General features: G+C 48.7%; 8 protein-coding genes across 8 annotated transcripts; 1 reads left to right on the top strand and 7 right to left on the bottom strand.

Annotated features, from left to right (window-relative positions):
- Positions 1-4,024: 4,024 nt before the first annotated feature.
- On the bottom strand, positions 4,025-4,765 carry BDP55DRAFT_652497 (uncharacterized protein). The gene is made up of 2 exons (XM_060574115.1): positions 4,732-4,765; positions 4,025-4,676 (listed from the first exon to the last, which is right to left on the bottom strand). Exon 2 carries the CDS (start codon positions 4,502-4,504, stop codon positions 4,175-4,177), a length of 330 nt encoding a protein of 109 aa, XP_060433722.1. The 5' UTR covers positions 4,505-4,676; positions 4,732-4,765; the 3' UTR covers positions 4,025-4,174.
- A 388-nt stretch (positions 4,766-5,153) lies between these two features.
- BDP55DRAFT_652495 (putative glycosyl hydrolase) lies at positions 5,154-6,769 on the bottom strand. Its single transcript, XM_060574114.1, has one exon. It carries the CDS (start codon positions 6,729-6,731, stop codon positions 5,283-5,285), a length of 1,449 nt encoding a protein of 482 aa, XP_060433721.1. The 5' UTR covers positions 6,732-6,769; the 3' UTR covers positions 5,154-5,282.
- Positions 6,770-7,340: 571 nt separating this feature from the next.
- Positions 7,341-8,627, bottom strand: BDP55DRAFT_691415 (uncharacterized protein; the record flags this gene model as incomplete). The annotated part of the gene is made up of 3 exons (XM_060576964.1): positions 7,341-7,821; positions 7,897-8,396; positions 8,454-8,627. The coding sequence occupies 3 exons, from the start codon at positions 8,625-8,627 to the stop codon at positions 7,341-7,343; spliced, it is 1,155 nt and encodes a 384-aa protein (XP_060433720.1).
- Positions 8,628-10,280: 1,653 nt separating this feature from the next.
- On the bottom strand, positions 10,281-11,453 carry BDP55DRAFT_544712 (uncharacterized protein; the record flags this gene model as incomplete). Its single annotated transcript, XM_060568508.1, has 1 exon — positions 10,281-11,453. A coding segment is annotated over one exon (1,173 nt), but the record flags the coding sequence as incomplete, so codon positions are not given.
- A 2,802-nt stretch (positions 11,454-14,255) lies between these two features.
- On the top strand, positions 14,256-15,277 carry BDP55DRAFT_544977 (uncharacterized protein; the record flags this gene model as incomplete). Its single annotated transcript, XM_060568535.1, has 2 exons — positions 14,256-14,558; positions 14,630-15,277. The coding sequence occupies 2 exons, from the start codon at positions 14,256-14,258 to the stop codon at positions 15,275-15,277; spliced, it is 951 nt and encodes a 316-aa protein (XP_060433718.1).
- Positions 15,278-15,467: 190 nt separating this feature from the next.
- BDP55DRAFT_652472 (uncharacterized protein) lies at positions 15,468-16,814 on the bottom strand. The gene has a single exon (XM_060574113.1). The coding sequence runs from the start codon at positions 16,668-16,670 to the stop codon at positions 15,546-15,548; it is 1,125 nt and encodes a 374-aa protein (XP_060433717.1). The 5' UTR covers positions 16,671-16,814; the 3' UTR covers positions 15,468-15,545.
- Positions 16,815-17,312: 498 nt separating this feature from the next.
- On the bottom strand, positions 17,313-18,752 carry BDP55DRAFT_545333 (family 10 glycosyl hydrolase; the record flags this gene model as incomplete). Its single annotated transcript, XM_060568561.1, has 2 exons — positions 17,313-17,459; positions 17,673-18,752. 2 exons carry the CDS (start codon positions 18,750-18,752, stop codon positions 17,313-17,315), a joined length of 1,227 nt encoding a protein of 408 aa, XP_060433716.1.
- Positions 18,753-20,072: 1,320 nt separating this feature from the next.
- Positions 20,073-20,909, bottom strand: BDP55DRAFT_725402 (uncharacterized protein; the record flags this gene model as incomplete). Its single annotated transcript, XM_060579008.1, has 3 exons — positions 20,073-20,384; positions 20,437-20,604; positions 20,664-20,909. 3 exons carry the CDS (start codon positions 20,907-20,909, stop codon positions 20,073-20,075), a joined length of 726 nt encoding a protein of 241 aa, XP_060433715.1.
- Between the last annotated feature and the right edge of the window lie 939 nt (positions 20,910-21,848).

Genomic DNA, 21,848 nt, shown 5'->3' with positions numbered 1-21,848 from the left:
AACGAACGTAATTAAGTTGTCTAAGAGCGAGGAAGATCTTACCCCGTATACTCAAGACCTTAACTTTAATAAAGTTAACGATATTATTTATTCTTTCTTTACCCCGTCAACCTTAAGAGGATATATAATACTAAACAAACAGAGAGCGGTATAAGCCCTAAATAAGCAGGCTTTCCTTTATAGTTAATAAAGGAAGGTCTTTTAGCTAACGATAACGCTTAATAGTACAGGGGACACGAATATTAATACCGTAGCTATAGCTCGTACTAAAATCAAAAGGCCTAGGGAGGAAAAGAGAACGATAGGCTTATAAATACATAATTTATACCTACTAGGAGGGTTCTACGGTAATCCAGTATAAGTATTCTATGTTAGCAAAAGGTATAGTTTAGAAACCTTTTACGGGATTATTCTAGATACCGGGGTATTATAATAGTCGATAGGGGGCAAGGGATAATTCTATACACTCTAAAAGATCTTATTAGTAACCCTTAATATTATAAATGCGGGTATTACGAGGATCAGTTTTAGCCTAGGGGAAGAGATAAGTACCTTAGGTATTATAGATATAAATATATAATTTGGAACGATAATTTTCTATATTTTACCTATTAATATATTATTCCTCTTATACCTAAATGATATGGATAAATTGGGTATTATATTTGATAACATAAGGAATAGAATATTTAATAGAAAGTACTCTAAGCTCGTCGATCGATAATAGGGGTATGCGTTTATAAAGCTTAAACTAGATATTAAGTTTATTAATTATTTAATAGAAAGTGAACTTAAGCGACTATATCGATAATTTAGCTATCCGTCGATAATAAAACTATATAATCTCCTTAAATATTTAGAGAACGATATAGAAATAGGGGCTCTAGAATAATTAACGATAGTATACTACTAGTACTAAATAAATACCTAGAGCCCGCATAGATTTAAGTTTAAATTATATAACGACCTTAATTTTAATTAGGAAATCGTTGTTGATATCTTTTATTTAAACAGTTAATTAGTACTCTATATAATCGATAAAGCTATATTATTCTAAGGAGGCCAATTCTTTTAAGATATATAAGCTAAGACCGTGTAGGTAACGCTAAAGTGCTATTAGATCGATATATACCAAGGTCCACTAGACGGCATTAAAACCGATGCCGGTACTAGCTTTAAGTCGGCGGAATTTAGAGAGAATACTACTTTATACGGTATCTAACTAAAAGTCGTCCCTATCGAAGTATATTATAGTATTAGTAAAGTAAAAAGATCATACTAGTAATTAAAAAGAGCTTTTAAGATCATCCAGGAAGAGAGCCCTAGTTTAACGGATAAAGAGTGCCTCTAGATGGCACTTAAGTGCTATAATAATACCATAGGACCTAAGGGGCTCGTTCTAACGCTACTTATATTCGGAATATACTTATAAATAACGACGGCCTTACCGCCGTCACTAGATATGACCTAGAGGGCGCGAATAATCAAGAAAGTAATAAAGACTTTCCGTAAGGCAAATACTAAAAGGCAAATTAATAAAGCTATTATTATACATAATAGGCCCGACGTAAGCTTTAACCTCAATATGCCCCTAAATTTGGAGGTATGGGTATAGAGGGAAACTATAAAGTAATAGATAGGCCTATATAAGTTAGTCTTAATTAACGAACGATCTTATGTCGTCGCGAGAGATCAAGACCAACTACTGGAGGTATTAATCACTACGGTACGACCGTATTATATCGACCCTAACGGAGTGATTTCTAACCTATAAAAAGAAAAAGAGCTAGGGGAACTACCTTAACAAAGCGATAAGGGATAACTAAGCAATAAGGGGTAAGAAACCATCCTTAACGAGATCATCATTACAGTACCCTTAAACGATAAGGCAGAAAAAGAACCAGTACCCCTACTATAAGTAAGATGCTAAAGAAGACCCCGAAAAATACTTTAACGGTAATTTATATTTAACACCAAGGCTACTACTATCTTCTATATAGCTAAAAAAAAATAGACTTTATAATAACGGTTAAGCTAAGGGAATAAGGGATAATCATAATTATAGGACGACTATATAAAGGCTCCGACCTTATCAAAGCTAATATACTGCGCGATCAAAGGGTCTATAGATTTATCACTTACGACCTAGAGAAATATACGAACCTCCGTATCTTTAAGTTATAAATGGTCTATAAGATCAAAGGAAAAGGGATAAATTAACCGTATAAGAAATCAAGGTATATAATATAAGGCTATAGTGACGTCGAGAAGGCGGCACTACTTACGTAGTTGCCAATAGTTCAGCGCTATAGCTAACAATTAATAATAGTATTAATGGCATTATTATAGTAAAGAGGATACCGGATCTAGAGTCGTGATATCACCTAGGTATATACTTAATCGGTAATAAGGCTTATGAGGAAGATATTGGTTTACTTATTAAGGGAGATAGTAAGTAAATACCCGGACGATATGATTATCGAAGTGCTAAAGCCATTCTACGGCCTCGTAAAGTCAGGCACTTATTAGTGGGCAATATACTACGATTTCTATATTAATAAGCTCTTGATAATTATATTAACGTATAATCCTTGCCTCCTAGTTTCTACATATATAAATGATCTATTTAGAATTGTCAGAATGTAGATCGACGATATATTAAGGCTTTTTAATACGGCCTTTATAGAGAAGGAGGATAAGGAGCTGGAGAAGGTAAAGTTTACTACTAAGTTAAAAAAGATCTTTATAGAGGATATATTATTTATATTTAACGGTAAGATCTTTACGATTAAGGGCGAGAATATTGTCTTTTGATAGAAGGGGTAAGGTAAAAAGATTACCCTTATCGACCTAAAAGTAACTAATTATTAAAAGCGGTATAAAGTAGAGCTCGTATAAGGAGCTTATATTATAAGTATCTATTAGCCAGAGGCTACTTTTAATTATATAAGGGTAGTATAGGCTATTTTACCGATAGAACGTAACTTTAATACCCTTAACCGATAGCTATAGTAGTAGTAAGTAAACCTTGATAAGGGGCTCGTGTATTAACTTATCGATTTAAGGGAGGCGAAGCTTTATATATTTATTGACGGCTTATTTACGAATAATGATAACTTTATATTATAAGTGGGATATATAATAATTTTTGCTAACGAGGCAATAGGAGAGGAGAACTTCACGATCTACGGTAATATCATCTATTATTCGTTAATAAAGAGCAAAAGGGTTATACGAAGTGTACTTACCTTAAAGGTCTACGGCATGGTTAATGGCGTCGATATCGTATACGCGATCTTAACGATACTAAAGAGGATTACCGATCGACTTAATATCTTTACAATACTAATAATCGTCTATACCGATTTATATTTGCTATATGAGTGCCTTATTAAACTAGGTACCACGAAGGAGAAGAGGCTGATAATAGACATCATGGCCTTCCGGTAATTATATAAGCGCCGCAAGATCCTCGAGATCTATTAGATTAATAAGGACGATAATCTAGCGGATACTTTTACGAAGGTAATGCCTAATAAAGGGCTCGAGTACTTTATTAGCGAAGGAAGGGCGACGATATAGATAGAGGGATAGGTAACCTATAAGGAGTAAAAGAAGGAAAAAAAGGGGGCAGCCTCGGTGAAAGAGCCCGAGATCGAATTATATTTCTAACCACCGTAATTAAGTAATAAAAGAGAGAGATAATCAGTATTGGATTAGAAGTCCAATTCGACCTCGAGGTAAGGGGCCCGTGCAGGGGCCACTTATAGACCATACTTACAAGATCTACGGTCTACCTAACCTCCAGTTAGAACCTCCTTTTTATACCTTATATAGAAGTTAAATATATATAGATTTTGACCTCTTCGTCACCTACGGTTCGAACCATCCCTGTGATAGGAATACTAACAATTAGGCTTGTCGAGGTCTCAATTATATTTCATTCGTACGTTAGTCAACGAATCTCTGTTTCAGTCACTCGTAACAAGATCAGTCAGCGAGTCTCTCCATAGGGAACACCCGGTTCATGTGTCGTAAGATTTCTTCATTACTGCTACTATTCCGATATAGCTGATGTACGTATTTGCGCAGTCTCCATGATCCATTCCTCCGCTCGTTGCTCAAAAACGGATTCGCTCTTCCCAGTCCCGGATATCATGCCACGTGAGGGCACTTAAAGGGTGGCCTCCTTGGCGTCCTCGCCAATCAAGAAGACGGGCTCCTTGTTGCTGTAGTTGGGGACGTCCTGCATGACCTTGGCCGTGTCGGGCGAAGCAAGCGCCTTGTGGATGCTCTCAACGCTGTCGAAGGTAAGGATACCGGCAAAGGCATACTTGGGCTGCTTTCCGTCGGGGGATGCCGAGTACTTAGTGACCTTCCAGGATTGAACGCCGGCCGCCTTCCACGTGGCCGCGGCCATGGGCATGTGGCTCTCGACGTAGTAGTCGATGTTGTACTTGGCATCGGCCTCGTTGGGGTAAAGGACAGAGACAGTGGCAGGCATCTTGACGGATTTTTCGTTTGTACTCCGGTTGTATGAAGGAAAGATGTGATTGAGTGGTTGACTTGTGAGTGACTCGAGTTCAGTCTGGTGATATTTTGAATTGAATTTGGCGTTGTCAGTCGAGTCTAGACCGCCGGGACTCGAAAGGATAAATACCTCCGCCCATCGTCCCCTCACTGACGTAAGACACAACTACCATTTTCCATTGGGGCGGAGACACGGCTTACCAATTCTCCCTTCGATCGCAATCTTTTAGGTTTCCACTCCGTGAATTCCGGTGCGAATGGTGGCCCTTGACAGCATGCCAGGTGGAGCGGGTTCGGGCGCTCCGTGCTCCGTGCTCCGTCTCTTGAATGTTGAGTTGATCTCCCGTGCCTCGGCATGCTTCGGACACACGGAATTTTGAGCGGGGAAGCTTGTTCTCTAGAACCCCGCTCCTATTCAATCGGACTACCATAGTAATCAGTGCGAGTTGGGCGAGTTTATCGGATACGCTTTTAGGTAAGTGACCAGCTGGCTGTGGATGGTTGTGGTTGTAGTCGCGGTAGGCGGTCTGCCATGGCAATATACAAGAGCGGCATTCGTACATGGAGAAATGTCACATCCAAGTCTAGTAGGTAAGCAGGTGAGCGATTTGGACGTTCAACTAATGTGTAGCCTATAGAAATATGTGCACCGATGACCCGATGATGACCCATCGTGAATATCTAAGTACAGGTGCTGAATCATCCCGTCGACTGTTCCGAGTTCGTCCGCATGTAAGCGATTGCTATCCTCTTTATTGCGGATGCGCAACAGAAAGGTTATCATATAGAGCCCCAGTCCGGAAATATCGCACTCCCGTGGTCCCCTTGGTACTCTTCGATACAGTATGCGTAAGTTTGGGCACGCTCATATCATCAACAAAGACTTTGACCTCTTTGTTAATCGCAGCCACCCTGAGGTGGTAGTTTGTCCCAGTCTGGATAGGCGACTTGGCGGATGCTAGTAGAGTCCAACTTTGATCCATTTGACCCAGAACGATCTCGCCGGAAGCATCGACGGCAGCATAGAACCCAGTCACGTTGTCGATTCCTGCGGACGCGCTTGTGACACCGAAAAGAACACCCGCATCGCCAGAATCTTGAGCATTGGACCCAACATCTGGGTCAACGAGAGCGATGTCGATGTCGAATATCAGATTCTCAAATCCTGTGTTTTGAAGGACCTTGCCGCTTGTAGCCTTCTCCGCACTGAGCTTTCCGTCCTTGACAGAGAAGGATCCCTCAAAAGAGGTGTCCCAGCCAATCAGGTTCCCGTCATCGAAATTGTCCTTGACGAGCATCGTGACCGGCTTGATTGTCCCATCCTCATTGAAGTACATTCGATCGTAGGCGAGCTGACGATGATTGCCGTCACTGTCACCCAATGGTCGGCGGTGGTAGAAGATGTACCAGATGTCGGTCCCAGGGACGTTGATAACCCCGTTGTGGCCAGAACCAGTTGCGACAGCGGTATCCTGTTGGAGGATCTTGGCCTCTCGGTTGAAAGGACCAACGGGCGAATCCGAAATGGCGTATGAGACTGAGTAGTCCGGGCCCGTCCAACCTCCTTCAGACCACATGAGGTAGTACTTTCCATTGCGCTTGAACATCAGAGAACCCTCCACATAGTTCTCAGGTGTGATTTCCTTGAACTGGGTGCCATCTGAAAAGGTGCCGATGCTGACCATGTCGCTGTTTAGCTTTGCAACATTGGCATGCCCGTGGCCACCATAGTAGATGTATGCCTGACCATCATCGTCGATGAAGACGTCTTGATCAATGGGCTGGGCTCCATTATGGTACTCGCCAATGAGCGGCTTCCCAATCGCATCTTTGTAAGGGCCCTCAGGCTGGTCTGCTACAGCAACGCCAATACCGCCAATTTGTGTTTCTCCCTCTTGAATATCATTGGCTGCGAAGTACAGGTAGTATTTTCCGTCGCGTTCGATATGGGCGGGCGCCCACATGGCTCTGTTTGCCCAAGATACCTGGGCTTTGGTGAGGATATTTGCATGTTTGGTCCAGTGCACAAGGTCGGGCGAAGAGAAAGCGTCGAGGTAGATCTGTTCGTCATAGGCGTAGGATGAAGTCGGGAATGCCCAATATTGGCCATTGTAGACGCATGTATCCGGATCGGCGTACCACCCGTCCACGAAAGGGTTGCCGGCCTCTGAAGTAGTGAAATCAGGGACCGCTCGTCTCATGTTTGCAGTGTGTGAACCAACTGAGAAGAGAAGGCCTGCGATGTAGAATGGTAACTTCATTTTTGGCGAGTCCGCGCGTCAGACGTCGTTGACTGGATGGTGGCGTTGTTGAGGGGTAGCGGCACTGTGCTTCCGGAACAAAGAATGTCTCCGAGTATATTTGTTTCTTGTAGTTTCTCATAGTCCAAAGAGAAACTTCGCCTTGATGAGATAGGGCACACCACGCGTTTTAAGTGACACTTGACTCACCAAAGTCCAACCTAAGTTCCTTACGATGCTCCCGGAGGATTTTAGCGTTCTTCTGTAGTTCTGCTGCCTAGCGATCATGATACCCAAGAGGAACTTTGGAAGCAAATTCCAATCCATTGTGACGATCGTTCTAGAATAATACATAGACATGGGCCTGAGCGTGTCCCTTTTGACAAGTAGAGACCAAAGAGCCCTCAATTGCAACGTTACTCGAGTTACTCTTTCAGCCTCCTAAAGTAGGATAGCGACAATAGCGAGGTGTCGGAAGGGACATACAGGATACCAGCGTACCCACCTATGTATGCGTATATTGCTCTGTAAAGTGGTCGATGAAGACTTGTGAACAGTGAATGCTCGGGACTATTTTAATCTCCTAGATAACTCCACAGAACCACTATACTCCGTCTCCTCATGATCTCGTTTGAAAGCATTCATTGGTGGTATCATTGCATCTCCTCTTTTTGAGTCAAACTTCACATCTCCTACTATCCACGACCTCGAGGCCTGGTCATACCGGTCTGTCCGAGTTTCAGTCATAGGGTCCTTCCACTCTACTAACTCGAGATCAGATCTTGATCTCCTAACCCCTGGACTCGCTACGGTAGCCGTTGCCAGGGAAGCTGCTCCTAGACGGCGCATCATAGACTCTTCGTCACTGGCGAATCGAGCAGGTGGTGCTTTGTGATCCCGGACCAAGGCTCGTAGTATCGGTATGGTTGCAGCGATGATTGTGACGACACTTTCTGATGCACCCCAAATCACTAACTCGACAGTATCGATAATGTCAAAAGCCCCAATCGCAGCAATCGTTCGGATCTTGATGAAAGATACAGCGCCGGCGCTGGCGGAAGTACGGGTCAGTCACGCGGATTCCTAACTTCTCAAGCGGATCATACTATCATCGAAGCAGACTCACAATACGCCCATACTCATAGCAATCAGGACACCAAATTTCTCTTTTTTGGTCATTGTGAGTCCCCATATAATCTTCCAAGGCAATATGGCGAGCACGATGTCCATGCCTCCAGAGTACGATGCGGTGAAGACGTTGTAGTTCATCATGATGCTCTTTGGCCAGCACGTGCCAGGTGTTGATGCCGTTCTCCAAGTTTTCTCGACCGGCCAACATTGTATCCAGGTGAAGAGCACATTGACGCCGAGAAATGTGTTGATCGAGATGATGATGAACCACACGAGCAGCTTCATCCATCGTTCGGAGGATTCCCGTGTGATGCGAAGCAGAGTCAGCGCGAATGACGTCTTGCTCCACGCTGCCGCGATAATCGAAAATGACCCAGAGAGGTTGGCGTAGAGCAATAGCCACGACCAATTTCCCGGTGTGATATCCCAGTTGTGCTTGCCAAAGTCGTATGACACATCGATGGAGATGAACGATCCGAGAGCTAGTAGAGCGCACTACTTGTTATTAGACATTGACAACTTCGTCATCAGCAGCAGTTAAGGTCTTCTTACCCACGATGCAACCAGCACATGGTCGTCTAACCACAGTCCTCTTCCACGCGAGAACTTGCAGTATATCCGCAGGGCGATAAACGCACCAGCAATACCGATGAGCGTCCACACTGTGGCGAGCAACCCCGGGCCATAGTCGTCGTGTGGGAGTTCGTCCCAAGGCGTGTCGTCCATAACCGCGAGATGTACTCAATCGCGACGCGGTATCGAGAAGCGCCGCATGAAGGAGTCTTCAATATCGCCCTGGCTGCCAAGGGGCAAGGTGTCATAAAATGGTTCCAAAGATCGAAGAGATCCTCGAACAGGGACCTGGGTCGCGTCTAAACGGCGATGCATGGCTATAAAAGAACCGGTCAACTGGCCTTCCCGCCCCTTGCCCTCCGCACATCACCCAAAAAAAAGGAGTTCAGCCGGTAGACCAAACGCTACCACGACAGTTCCATGGTTCCAAGGGAGTCGATCCCTTCAAGGGTTGCAGTGCGACATCACTCGTGGCTTCACCCGCTGTCTAGCAATTGGAGAAGAAGGGGTGCCCCTGTGTGTCAGACCCGGAAGCGAGATGAAGTAGTAGTGAAGCGTATCATCCCCCGCACTCCCGCCCGGCCGAGAAGTCAGAGCACGGGCGGATCGGGCTCTCCCGCAGCGTGACAGCCGTCGAAAATGGTGGCACGAGGGCTGAATCAATCCATCGTGGCGAGCTTTGCATGTATGGCTGGGGATTTCCTACCTAGGCCATTCGCGATGTGGGAGCTTTAAACGGTGCTCTCATACCGTTAAATATGCACGCTCGGGCCTAAACAAGGGGCTCACCCATGGTTCTGTCTCATCGATCCCCCGGATTCCAGCTTGGTATGGCAACAAATAATACGAACACGGTCATCAGAGTCCGATCTATAACTGAAGCCCACACGTCAGTCTACTCAAGAGACACTATGTACGAAGATTCTGACACGGGAAAGATGCCCTGATGGTGGTGTTACCTTGTTGTTTGTCGGGGTGACTACACCGGAGTGGACTCCCCCTACTTTAATGCTAACCGAATGACATCCTCAACTCAACTACCTAACCACCTCAAGCTTCATCGGATCCTCCCTGCTGTGGTCGCAATGATGATAGATCATTCACACAGGCCCGATTATGAGGCCTGCATTTACTTCCATGAAATCCTCGAAGCTGTGGTTGAATCGGGTGTCATTCCATTCTTGGCACCATTACCCAGCACCAAGTGCAGTGAAGGCGCAATTGTCTACTCCGTTGGGCTGTCAGTTGGACTCGGGCTCAACCTCGGTCTCTAATTACTGGCGTTTCCTTGCTTTAGTCGCAAATATTGCATTAGAAATCCGTGTTTCTATCTTTTTACTCTGTAAGAACCTCAAGACCACTTGCAGCCGGTGTTCATTCAGCCCCTTTGCCTGTGCCTAAGGAAGCTTTGCAAGGTTGAGCGCACCGGAGCGCGTCCATCTCGGCGAGCCTCCGTAAGTTTATTTCCGGGTCTAGACCGCCATAATGAACCGCAAACAGCAAATCCGCCCGGACATCCTGGGAAGTAGCCACCCCTCGGTCGGCTGGTGTTGGTCTCGAATTCTCGATTCCTTTACATGACTTTGGGGAGATCCCCCCTTTAGCCCGGAAGAGGGCTTCCCGCCTTCACACCTGGACAAATTTGGAAGCATTTCCCAACTCCAGCACAAAGTTGCTGAAATAGGAAGCACCATCTCATGAATCACCTGAGCCCTGTCGGGCCTGTTCCGTCACCGGCTGTGTTGTACTGCCCGAAAGAGAAAACCCCCCCAATTCCGCTAAATAATCCCGCATTACACGAGTCACTCACAACAAATCGATCAGGTCCTTCGACTGTCCCGTGGAAAGCCCCTGTACAGCTTGTAAGATCTTTCCCGCACGATTCTCATCATAAACAGACGCGACCATGCCTCTAAACTTCTTCTCAACTCGCTCGTGCGAAAAGGGATGCTCATTCTCACCAAGGGGAAATACCATCGCTTCTTCAATATCGCCTACGCCACCTATGCCTGAAAACGCCATTCGCACCTCGAATTCCCTCTCGAGTGTGTCATTGATCTCGACCTCGATCCTATCACATAGCTGTGCAACCTGCTTGCTCTCCATCTTGTCGGCATCGTAGGCACCCCAGCCGATGTCGCTACCGAATAGCCACGCGACGGCGACTTGATAGTAGATGCTGAACTGAGCATCAACGATGGTTTTGGGGTGCTTCTTGTTGGGGCTGGGCTCGCCAACGATACCATATCCAGCACGAGTCAACCCTACGAGTATCCTGTCCGGCAGCTTCGGTGAGTCGGACTTTGCGGCAAGTTTAGCTGTGATTTCAATGGCGGTATGAGTGAACCGACACGCGGGGAACGGTTTCAGTGCTGTTGCTGGATATAGCCATTCCGTCCCCAGGTTCTCGGTCAACCCAACAGCGTTAACACTCGCAGAGTGAGCCTGCAAGAAGCCCCACTTGCCCTCAATGATGTGAGATGCCCCAGTCACGCCGGCCTCCGCGAGTGCAACACACAGGAAGGCATCATGGGCGGCGAAGCCAGGATGCAATCGCTTATTCCAAGATCCATTATCGAGGAACTGCATCGAACCAGCGGCCTTTGATCCAGCTAGACCAAATGCATGATAGATTTGCTCAGTCGTCAGGCCCTTGATCTTGCTGATGGCGGCAACCGCTCCGAAAATGCCGGCTGTGCTGGTGTTATGGAAGCCTCGGGGATACCCACCACTCGATAAGGCACGACCGAGACGAGAAGCCACCTCATACCCGACCGAGAGTGCCGTGAGCAGCAGAGTCCCTGGCGCATCTGAAGCTTCGGCCTGTGCTAAAGCCGCAGGAATGACACTTGCGCCAGTGTGGATAATGCCAATAGCGAGCGTATCGTCGAAGTCGAAAGAATGCGCAAACGCTCCGTTCAGCAAAGCTGCGATTGGGATCGGGTAAGTCTTTTCTTTGCCGTAAACTTTACTCGTTCCGACCAAGCCTATCGCGAAAGCCTCAACGCCTTTGACGATATGCCCACTAGACTCGGAGTGAGCACCGCCGCCAGCCCCAACTCCGATGTGATCAATGACGAGATCGAAGAGTTTGGCAAGAGCTTGGTCTGGAATATCCTCGAACTTGGTCCGGACTATGAAGTCGCAGAACTTCTCTGTCGCATCTTCCGCGCCAGTGAAGCGGTGTCTCTATTCAAAGTTAGCCTTGTAAAGTAGAGGACATACGTGGATGGAAACCTACGTTGTGATCTTGTGCCATGTTGTAATGTGCTGGTTGAGTGAGTGAAGATACATACGGTTCGCGCTACATTCAGGGTATTAGCCGGCGGAGATGTTCTTATCATGAACTCGATTTCCGACCATAGACACTAAACTATGAGGCCGCCTACTTGTGAGAGTGTCGTCATCACATAGCCGATCGGTTCACGGCTATGCCGGGGCTAAGACGGTATTCACGCTCAAAATGCGGGGGAGGGGCCGAGCGGATGCATACACCCGGCGCTCCATCGTCCTGCTCACAATCTCATCTCTTGGTCCAGGGACCTGACCACGTACCTGGCGCAGAGAAAACAAACCTTCAGTCTAGTATCTTCAGTACTAGTAGATCTCCTTGAAAATGCCGCTTGTTCTCTTGTACATTATCAATCAATGTAGATGTTAGCCCCGCCCTCCAGAATAAAGTACTCCATACTTCTAATTATCGAGCTAATGTGTAAGTGAAGTTGATGTTCTTCTCAGAAGTTTGCTTGAATTCATGTTCATATAACGTAAGGAAGATGAAAGGTTCATTTCGAGAAAAATACTGCATTTAAGAGGCTTGAGATGCCAAGATCACCTTCTGCGAAGACCTACTGTCAACTCTGAAATTCTTCATATCAGCAGAGTAACGGAGACAGTTGATGGAAGAATTGATACCACGGCATCTTTCAATCCGTTACACCGGTCTCCATTGACCTGAGACTCGACCGTTTCACCAAACTTCAGACTATATGTTACTTACGAGAACCTGGTGATAATCCGAACCTCTTCAGTACCTACATGCATCAAGTCAGCGTCTAATATTTGCGTACGTGTCCTATTAAGTTTGCAAAGATAGACTCCTGAGTCAATTCCAGATCTCTTAGTTTCGGGCATGCTCACATCGTAGGCTTTGTTCCCGACACTGAGTCTTTTCGTGGTTCCAAAATAGCTATTACAGCGCTTGTCCCGGCTGCAGGGCCACTCGAGCACAACAAACGTGCCATAGTGCGAGGGCATCTGCCTCCAACGTCTCTCAACTTGTGCCCATATCCTAGTCTAGATGATTAGCTTCATACGTCTCTGTTTTACGATGAAACTTGACAAGCCCTGAATCATTGACGACACTTTTTCGTATAAATGAGGTAGCAGAAGGGCCAAGGCTAGGTTCTCGAGCAAAATCTCTTTGCTAACATTCTCAGGGGTCGTCAAAAGTTGCTAGGATTCGGAACAGCCAAAAGAATAGCAAAAGCGCTGGGCAAACGCTGAAATGAGGCTCTTCTATACGTGCTTTAGCAATTAAGTCGACATTACCTTGATCAAAAGCCGAGTCAACCAAAGTATTCAACTCAATTGTCATTCCGATTACCCAGTCGCCTCCTTGTTACTTAAAAAAAAGAGTACATAGTAATATTGAAGTCATCACTTGGATGCTGCTTGTGTGAGATCTTCTCAGCTCTGGTAGGTGGGTTTTATTTGGCACCAGGGCAGAGAGGAAGGAGAACTAACGTCCTGCAGGAGGGTTGATCTCCTGTCAGATGTGTAAGCTGACAGACAAGCAGTGCAATCTAGGCAAACACGCAAACTTTTCCATGCTTGGAAGAGCAGCTCGTGTGGCCTGCCAAGCCCTGTGGCTTTGGGGCGAGCCTGATCCCTTCAACAATCAGCACTAGAGCAATCTCGGCCACATCGCCTCAAGAATCGACGCTGGGATTGTAATCCTGTGGTTGGCTCTGATTCGCGACTGCACTTCCTCGTGGCACAAAGTCAGAGCCAAAAATGAACTTTTCTATCCTTTTAATACTCTGCTCAATGAAAGCGCGTCAAAGACCAAAGACGTTGACAGTCGATTTCCAGACATCGTTCGGTTGCCCGGAGAGGGGTCGACCCGGAAATGCGAATAGAGCGTGTCATCCCGCCCTCTCCCGCACCACATAGTAAGCTGCTCACCCCCTCCTCGGCCACAGCCGACCGCTTCATCGTGGAAGTTCTGCATTTTGTCCGCCTGTTGGTGTGGTCTCTGGCCGGTCAGCTCTGCACGAAGAGTGGGCCAGGCGGCCAATTCGACCGGGATCTTGCCTTCTGCTTCCAACAGTTCATCTGACTGGCGCAGAGTGGACTAGGTTCGATTGCTGAACATTCTCGGCTGGCCTGCCTATTTCAGATAGCTTGGGGGCTGCGTTGGCTGCATGTTGGTGTTGAACATCACAGTGCAGGGCATATTGTATGCGCGTGAGACCGAGCCCCCCTCCCTTTGTCCTGAATTGTGCCAGTCAGACAACGGGAAGGGAAGCCTTGGGATGAGGAGGAAGTGGTTGCACAGAGAATGCATCTGTTATGTTACACGCGGGTAGGGCCTGTCTTCATAGAGATGGGAAGTCCCCCTCAATCCGTGGGTGCCTTTTCTTTTCCCTTCCCCTGGGGGTTTCGGTTCTGCTTCTTCCGATTTTCTTCTCATTCCTCAACACCCGACCAATGCCGTTTGCGACTCGATATTGAGCGACTCAAATTCCGCCCAGTCCCGTTTTCGCAATGTTGGCTTCAATGCTAGGAGTGGTCTTGGGCCTCTCTCTTTACTCTCTCGGTGTCTTGTCGCAAGAAGCGTCGTGTTACGCACCGGACGGCACCCTCGCGGATAACGAGACGTACGTTCCGTGCAACAAGCTCGGTATCAACCAAGCGGGAGTCTTCTCTAGTTGCTGTGCTCTTGACGGCCCCCCAGAGCAACGAGACATCTGCTCCTCTTCGGGTCTCTGTATCAATCGTCAACAACAGCCGCAACGTGGTTTCTGTACCGACAAGACCTGGAAGAGCAAGGCTTGCAACCATGTCTGCACTGACATTCAGGTACGTAACAAACCCCTGGAATTACATCCAGCAATTATACACGTAGAATAATGACTGACCTTGTGTCTCAGACTGGCGGGAATCCGAGTAACATCAGCTTCATGACCGCATGTAACGACGGCACAGCCAAGTATTGCTGTGGTCAATCGAACACCACGTGCTGTGGTACCAATGAAGCGTTCACAATCGCAACCCAGGAAGCTGTGTGCACAGCGAACACGACGAACACCGATGGAACCACAGATGACAAGTCCGCGTTTAAAGGCGCCACCATTGGCCTCGCTGTCGTCACCGGTGTCTGCCTTTTGGCCGGCCTTATATCGACCTTCTGGCTCTGGAACCAAAACAAAAAACTGAAGAAAGAGTTGGCCGAAAAGGCGGAAACCCCAAGCCAACCGATGGAACCGCAATACACCGGCGCGACGAGTTCGTATGCAGCAACCTCGCCACCAATAGGTTACAAGCCTCCCTACAGCACATCGCCACCACCAACAATGTCGCCTGGCTCAGAGTATCACCAAGGCAACATGCACCGATACTCGGAACTGGATGCGTCAGCAGCTGTGGCGAGGAGTGAGATGGGGTCACCTTCACCATATGACCAGCAACATCATCAGCAGGGCCGAGACTCGCCAGCTCCTAGTCATCAACATGGACATGGACACCGGCATGAGAGTTACGGGAGTCCGATGCACTCGCCAAATCTGCCTCAGTCATAGGTGAAGCGGTACTGGCAGAGGATGGGATGATATTGATAAGTCAGGGTTGGTGTGGCATTAAAATTCCCGGTCTGCGCCAGCCGCGATGTGTTTTCAGGAACTGTGTTGAATAAAGTAGATATCAAGTCGCAGGGGTCACTCGAAAGCTCTTTTGATTGAACTATCCCAGGTTCTAGTATTGCTATTATTAAGGTATTTCTCTTACTTCACAGTCGAAGTGACTAGGTACTGTAGTTTCGCTTCAGACTCGTCGTGGCCGAATGCGTTTTCAGCAAGTATCCTGTGCCTCTGCGCAACCAAGGCAAGCTTCCCCCCTGACCCTCACCAACCCGCAGTCAGAGCAAAGGCGACGCTGGAGCCACAGAGTCAATATCTCCTGGTCGTTAGCCGCGAGCGTGCAGCAATCTTTGCACCGGCGCTGCCAGAAGCGATTCGGCTCTTCCTGCGCAAATTGTAGAGTCTTGCTGGGAAATTTGGCGGCAATCTTAACTTTGAAGCAGCTATAGCAAGGGTACGGGTGTTCCTGTCTAGGCATCTCCCTCGCAACCGGGCTGGCACTTTCGTCCTTAAGCTTGAAAATCTCTGGGTATACCAACTCAATGAGAGGCGCTTCTTTCGTCAAAACCAAGGCAAAGCGCTTATGGATGGGTACCCAATCAAGCTTGATTTGATGCATCGTCGAGCAACTAGCCATGCGTAGATGTATGGTGTCAAGGCAGTCCAAGTAGCCAATAGTTTGCTGGAGAATTCCCGTGGAAAGACGTTCCAAAGGCGAGAGTTGCTTGTCTTTGGAGCACTGTCTGTTGACGACGTTGCGGGATACGTGCTCGCCCCGACACCTGTTGAACTCTGTGCCAAGAAGTCCACAGTCATGGCAAGGGTAGTACAAGACTCTATCCTTCTTGACAGGTCGAAGGTCCGCGTAGTAGTTGTTCTCGATGGCACAGTCCCAACAGCGGCGCGATTTACGTAACGTCTGTGCGTTTGCTCGCTGTGAGCCTTTCATGGCTGCGTGTTGATCCCCAAAAGATGACCTCGGAAGAACTTTTAGACATCTGTAACAAGCCCAAAATTTACTTCGAGTGTTTTGGTCGACTTTTTTGCATCCTTCCAGTCGTTCGGGGACGGGAACCGCATATTCTAGCATTGGAGAAAGTACATTGTGGAAATAACGATTTGCGGATGTCAGTAAAGTTGCGGTAGAGTAGTCGAGTGAGCGGAGCACTTCGTATTGAAGGTCGTAAGGAAGTTGTTCGTAATGAAAAGTTCGCGCTGGTGGATTTTCCGAATGGGCTTGCTTTTCTTTGAGTTTTGTCGCTTCGCCGTTGTCCACCATTGCTTCAGGTTGGGACGGCTCGCCTTTGGGTTCTGCAGTAGAGATAGGTGACGCCATACTTAGAACTTGAGAGGGAATCTGACATATGGTGTGTTCAGATAGGTACCTCAGATGGATTGGAAGAGCCCTTAGTAGCAAGCAGTTGCGGTGCCTGTTTAGTATAATATAAATGAGGTAGGTGGCAATGAAGCCCGGGGGGGGGGGGGGGGTGCTGAGACGGGATGTTGGAAGAATGAAGTCTGATCCAGAACAACTCGATGAGCGTTACGTATGTTGCGATGAAAAGATTCACGAGCGAGACTCTTTCACACGAAATTGCCTTAAATACCAGTCTTCTTTCTGAAGATGACGCATTCGGCGTGGGCCAATATGCTCTTAGAGTGAGTCATCCGTGAGAACCTGTATTTACTTCTGGCACAAAATATGTCCATGTATAGGATACTTCCAACAAGGTCAGTATTACTACTTCTGATTCCAAGTGTCAATCAACTGTCATTTTCAGGCGTGGATTTTAGCTTTCCGGATTAGATGGGTCCGAATTCACAGAGCAGCGCTTAATCTTTTGATCAAAACATGTGAAGTATATGTGCTTTTTGGCTTCAAAGATATATACACGAATCTTCGACCGTCTCAATGGGATGCTATCCTGAGCAATCCCCTGCAAGTCCCATCCTTCCTTGATGACATGAAAACTTCCGCTTAGACACACTGGCTGTAGTAGTCGTTCTGCTTCTGGCAGGTGAGACCAGACTGGCAAGTAGTAGAGCCGGTGAACCCGTTGCCGCCGCACTGAGCCCAGCGACCGGCACCACCAGTGGCGGCAGCAGCAGGGGCGCCGGAAGCGGCCTCGGCAGTGGCACCACCGCCGCACTTGCTCTTCACGACAGTGCTGAGGGTAGTAGCAGGCGCAGGGGTGGCAGCAGGGACGCTGGCCTTGGGTGTGGTGACCGGTGCAGCGGGGGCAGAGCTTTCTGGGACGGAAGACTCAGCAGCGGGGACGGAGGGCTCGGCGGCAGCAGACTCGGAGGTAGTGGCGGCAGCAGCAGCGGATGTGGTGACGGCGGCGGCGGCGCTGGTGGCAACTGCGGGAGCAGAGGTGGCGGGGGCAGCACCGCCTTTGCCGGCGGCGGCGAGGAGGCTAGAGATGCTGGTGTAGGCGGGCTTGGGCTTAAGGTTCTCGTCCCAGGGGAGGGCCTCGCCGGTACCGGGGAAGACGGAAGGAATCCAGGAGTACTTGTCTGTGTAGTCCCAAATGGTGACACCAACACACTCGGCGATATCCAAGCAGGCGCCGACGACGCTGACATAGTCGGTGGCTTGCTGCTCCTGAGCGGCGGTGTCGGCGGGAATAGCCTTGTGGCGGATGTCGAGCTCGGTGTAGGCGACCTCGGTGACACCGGCGTCGACGTAGGACTGGAGGACGGCGCTCAGAGCAGTGCGGGAACCGGCGCTACCAACGATGAGATGGGCCTGGAGGCCAAGACCGTCGATGCGAGCACCAGAGTCCTTGATGTTCTTGATGATGTTGAGGACCTCCTTCTGCTTGTTACCGGCCAGCTCAATGTTGTAGTCGTTGTAGTAAAGCTTAGCGTCCGCATCGGCGGCGGCGGCGGCCTTGAATGCAATAGGGATGAAGTCGGTTCCGAGAACCTTGTAGAAGACACTATCGCGGTAGGTACCGTCCTCGTTAAGGGCTTCGTTGACGACATCCCAAGCGTAGCACTGGCCCTTGTAGTGGCCGGCGACGTTGGAGATGTGAGTGTCGATGATGGAGGTCAGCTGCTCCTTGGTCCAGGTGCCGGAAGATACCCAGGTAGGAAGCTGGGAGTGCCAGACGAGGGTGTGGCAGCGGAGAAGCTTGCTGTTGGTCTTGGCGAAGTCGGCGATCTCGTCGCCGGAGGTGTAGCTGAAGACGCCTTGGCTCTTCTCGGTAAACTGCCACTTCTGGCCGTTACCAGGGGTAATCTGGCCAAACATCTTTGCGTCTTTCAGGATCTCGACGTAGGCCGTATCGGTGAGCTCAGAGTTGTCCGTGGCCGTGCCAAAGTACTTCTTGCCGGCAGCAACGGCGAGCTCGTGCAAGTTGGCGCTGACGCCGGACGCGAGCAGGCCGGCTGCTGTGATAGTCGAGAAACGCATTTTGGCGAGGATTTTGGAAATGAGAGACTGGTTGAGAGATAGACTGGTAAAATAAAGAAAAAGAACGTGAAATGTTACGTCGAGGTAACAAGAAAAGAATGGAATTGAATGGCAAGAGACGACGAAAGAGAGATCAAAGCCAGACCGTTGGACATATTAGCGGGAAACTGGTCATTTATCAATGTTCGTTCTCTTGACCTTTCCTTACTTTGTACGGAGTACGCCACTCCTCGCTTCCATCCCGCCCCAATCTACCTAATGCTAGAGGCTTGTACCATAGTAGCCGACGATCCGGGAGCCTCCTTCCCCTGCAACGGAGAATCAGCGTATTGGCTAGGAGACCTCGCTTCCTTCGGCCGAAAGATGAAAGGGGTTCAGAACTGTAGGGCCAGGAGAGGATCTCCCGATATGTTCTGGGGATCCCACCAGTAGCATCAGGGATGGTGCTGGCGCGCGGGTGTAAAAGAGTTGACCATGGGCCGTCCTGTGGCCTTGTGGTCTTCACCTGAAGGCCACAGAAACTTTCCACTCTCAAGCAGGACAGAAGCAGACCAAACAAACCAGGCCATGCATGTCTACTGTGCCATCTGAACGAAAGCGGTTAAACCGGAGCTTGCCCCGCTCCCGCCCCTGAATTTCCGGTGCTTCGGAGGGTCCACTTGCAACCATTTCGGGCCTTACGCCGGCAGGCAATTTGTTTACGCGAAACACGCCATCTTTACGCTTTCAAGCATATCACCTTATTCACGACACTGTTCCTTCAAATAAGGGGATATTTTGACAGCAGCCAGTTTTGCTAAGGTCGTTCTTTTGGTGCATTTGAATAAGCCTTGCCAGAGGTTCAGGAGGTATGGCTCAGTGACGTCTTCAATTAAATGCAGCATCCTTGCTTTATACGCAAAAATTGAGTCAAATAAAGAATTGTCCACCAAAGACCTCAACTTGGAGAAAGAAACAAGGTATATCAGTCTTTGGAACGGTTCGATTATCACTATAGCATTAGAAGTAAGTAGGTTTTTGGGTGCTATCTTGATTGTAGCAGTATTAAAGATAGTCCTATCGCTAGATAAAATATTACTAATTATTCAGAAGCCATCCGTCAAGGAGCGTAGGTCTTGTTTAAAGACGATGCGGTCGTTATTGTCCATAATAATGGTAAGTCAATTCCCCTTTTGTCATATTATTGTCATCCTCCAAATTCCAAATACTCGGCTGCAATTGTTGAAAGTTCTGCGAGTCTTGCTCAAGCTTTTGGCCGGCTAAGATGAGACATCATCGAAAAGCCGGGCAAGAGAGTGTTGTAGAGAGTTATTGAGCTCTTTAGAACTGAACATCGGGGGTGGCACCGATGACGAGGACGGGGTTGAGCTTGACCTGAGCGTTGCGGACGCGGTCGACGATGGCCTGGGCATTGGCGGTCAGGGTAGCAGCAGTAGTCAGAGCAAGGTTGCTGGCGGTTCCGATGGTGGCGAGAGTGGTACCAGCGGCAGCCTGGGCCTGAGCCAAAGCAGGGAGGAGGATCGCGTTCTGGGCAATTCCTGCGACGGTTCCAGCGTTGGCGGTGACCTGAGCCTGGAGAGCGGCGATCTGAGCAGTCAGGGCTCTGGCAAGAGCCTGCGCCTGGCGGACAAGCTGTGATGATTTCGTCAGTATTGGAACCATGGAAGTGGATGATTCATCTTACAGCTTCAGCCTGGCCTCCAACATCGGGAGTGGCAGGGGCAGTAACGGTGGGAGCAGGGGCGCTCGGGATCGCGGTGGGAGCGGCAGCAACAATGCTGGCGACGTTGGCAGCGATAGCAGCGGCGTTGGCGCTCAGCTGAGAAACAACGGCCTGAACTTGATCAGCGGCCTAAGTGCTCATGTTAGATCCATGTACATCTTGTCAACTTTGGCGAGGGATTATCTTACAGCTGTCGCAGTGCCGGTGGCTTGAAGGGCAAGGCTGTTGGCGAGAGCGGTGGTCTGGGCAATCTGGCCGGTGAGAACCTGGAGAGTGCGGAAAGCCAGCTCGTTGGCTCCAAGCTCAGCAGGGTTGAAAGAGACGCCAGGGGTAACAATGGTGCCAGGTGTGATGGTGGCGCGAGGAAGAACAGCTCCCTGGACTGAAGCGAAGGAGAAGGCGGCGAGCGCGGCGGTGAAGATCTTGGACTGCATGATGGCGGGTGGCTTCGAACGAAGAGGATCTGTTGATAAGATAGTAGTTGTGAAAAGAAGTGTTCAGATGGATGTGTCTGAGTATAGAGTGTTGAGATGCTGTGTGAGCTGATGAAGAGGAGATGGATGCGACAAGACGGGAGTCGTCAATGCTTCTTATAGGAAATTGAGATGCTGCCTTCGAGCCCACGATACCCACAATTTCAACGTCCTGGAGGTTCGATGCCGAGAAGCCCTCGAAATGTCTGAAAACGAGCATCATCCTACAAGAGGCTGGAGGTAAGCGTCGGGTGGCTTGCTGAGCATGGCTTCTTCCGTGGGCTAGGAGCCCCATCCGAAGCCCCGACTATTTCGAGTTGTACAACGCTCTTCGTCTTCGTGAACCAACACAGTATCATTCCAGAACATCAACTGCAAGGGATTGCCTCTTTTCCAACTTCGAAAGACAAATGACGAGACAACAAGGACCCCTCCGTAAGGCTCGAGGCGGACGGACGAACTGGTGGAGGCACGCTAAGGGATGGGTCCCGATCTTGACGTCGCAGGCCTGGGCTGATCTAGAAGGGGCCGCGTTCCTCGGCATCCCACTATCCTCCTCCATCTCCTCCCAGACCTTCAATCAGCAGGCAAAGTCTTCGACAAAATCACCGCTTGTCTCAATTTTGATGTCAGGCGCCGCCAGGGCGTAAAGCTAGACCCCAAGAACATCGGGGCATCTTGGCTGTCCCGGATTGAACTACCGCGCGGCATCGAGATGGTGGGTTCGGCATAAATCTTTGAGCTCTTACCATGGTAACGGAGCCTTCCATCATCTAGCCGACATGCACCGGGCCCGATGCCTGTGCCTGTCTGAGATGAGGTGATGATCTGCCCCGTCATCTTGTAAATCATTCCTGTGTTAAGATGAGAGACTTTCACTGTCCGAGGTTCTGTGTAACG

Source organism: Colletotrichum godetiae (genome assembly GCF_030913485.1).
Source record: "Colletotrichum godetiae strain CBS 193.32 chromosome Unknown BDP55scaffold_7, whole genome shotgun sequence".
Taxonomy (NCBI): Eukaryota; Fungi; Ascomycota; class Sordariomycetes; order Glomerellales; family Glomerellaceae; genus Colletotrichum; species Colletotrichum godetiae.
The sequence above is the reverse complement of the archived record's forward strand: the minus strand, read 5'-3'. Positions and strand labels throughout refer to the sequence as shown.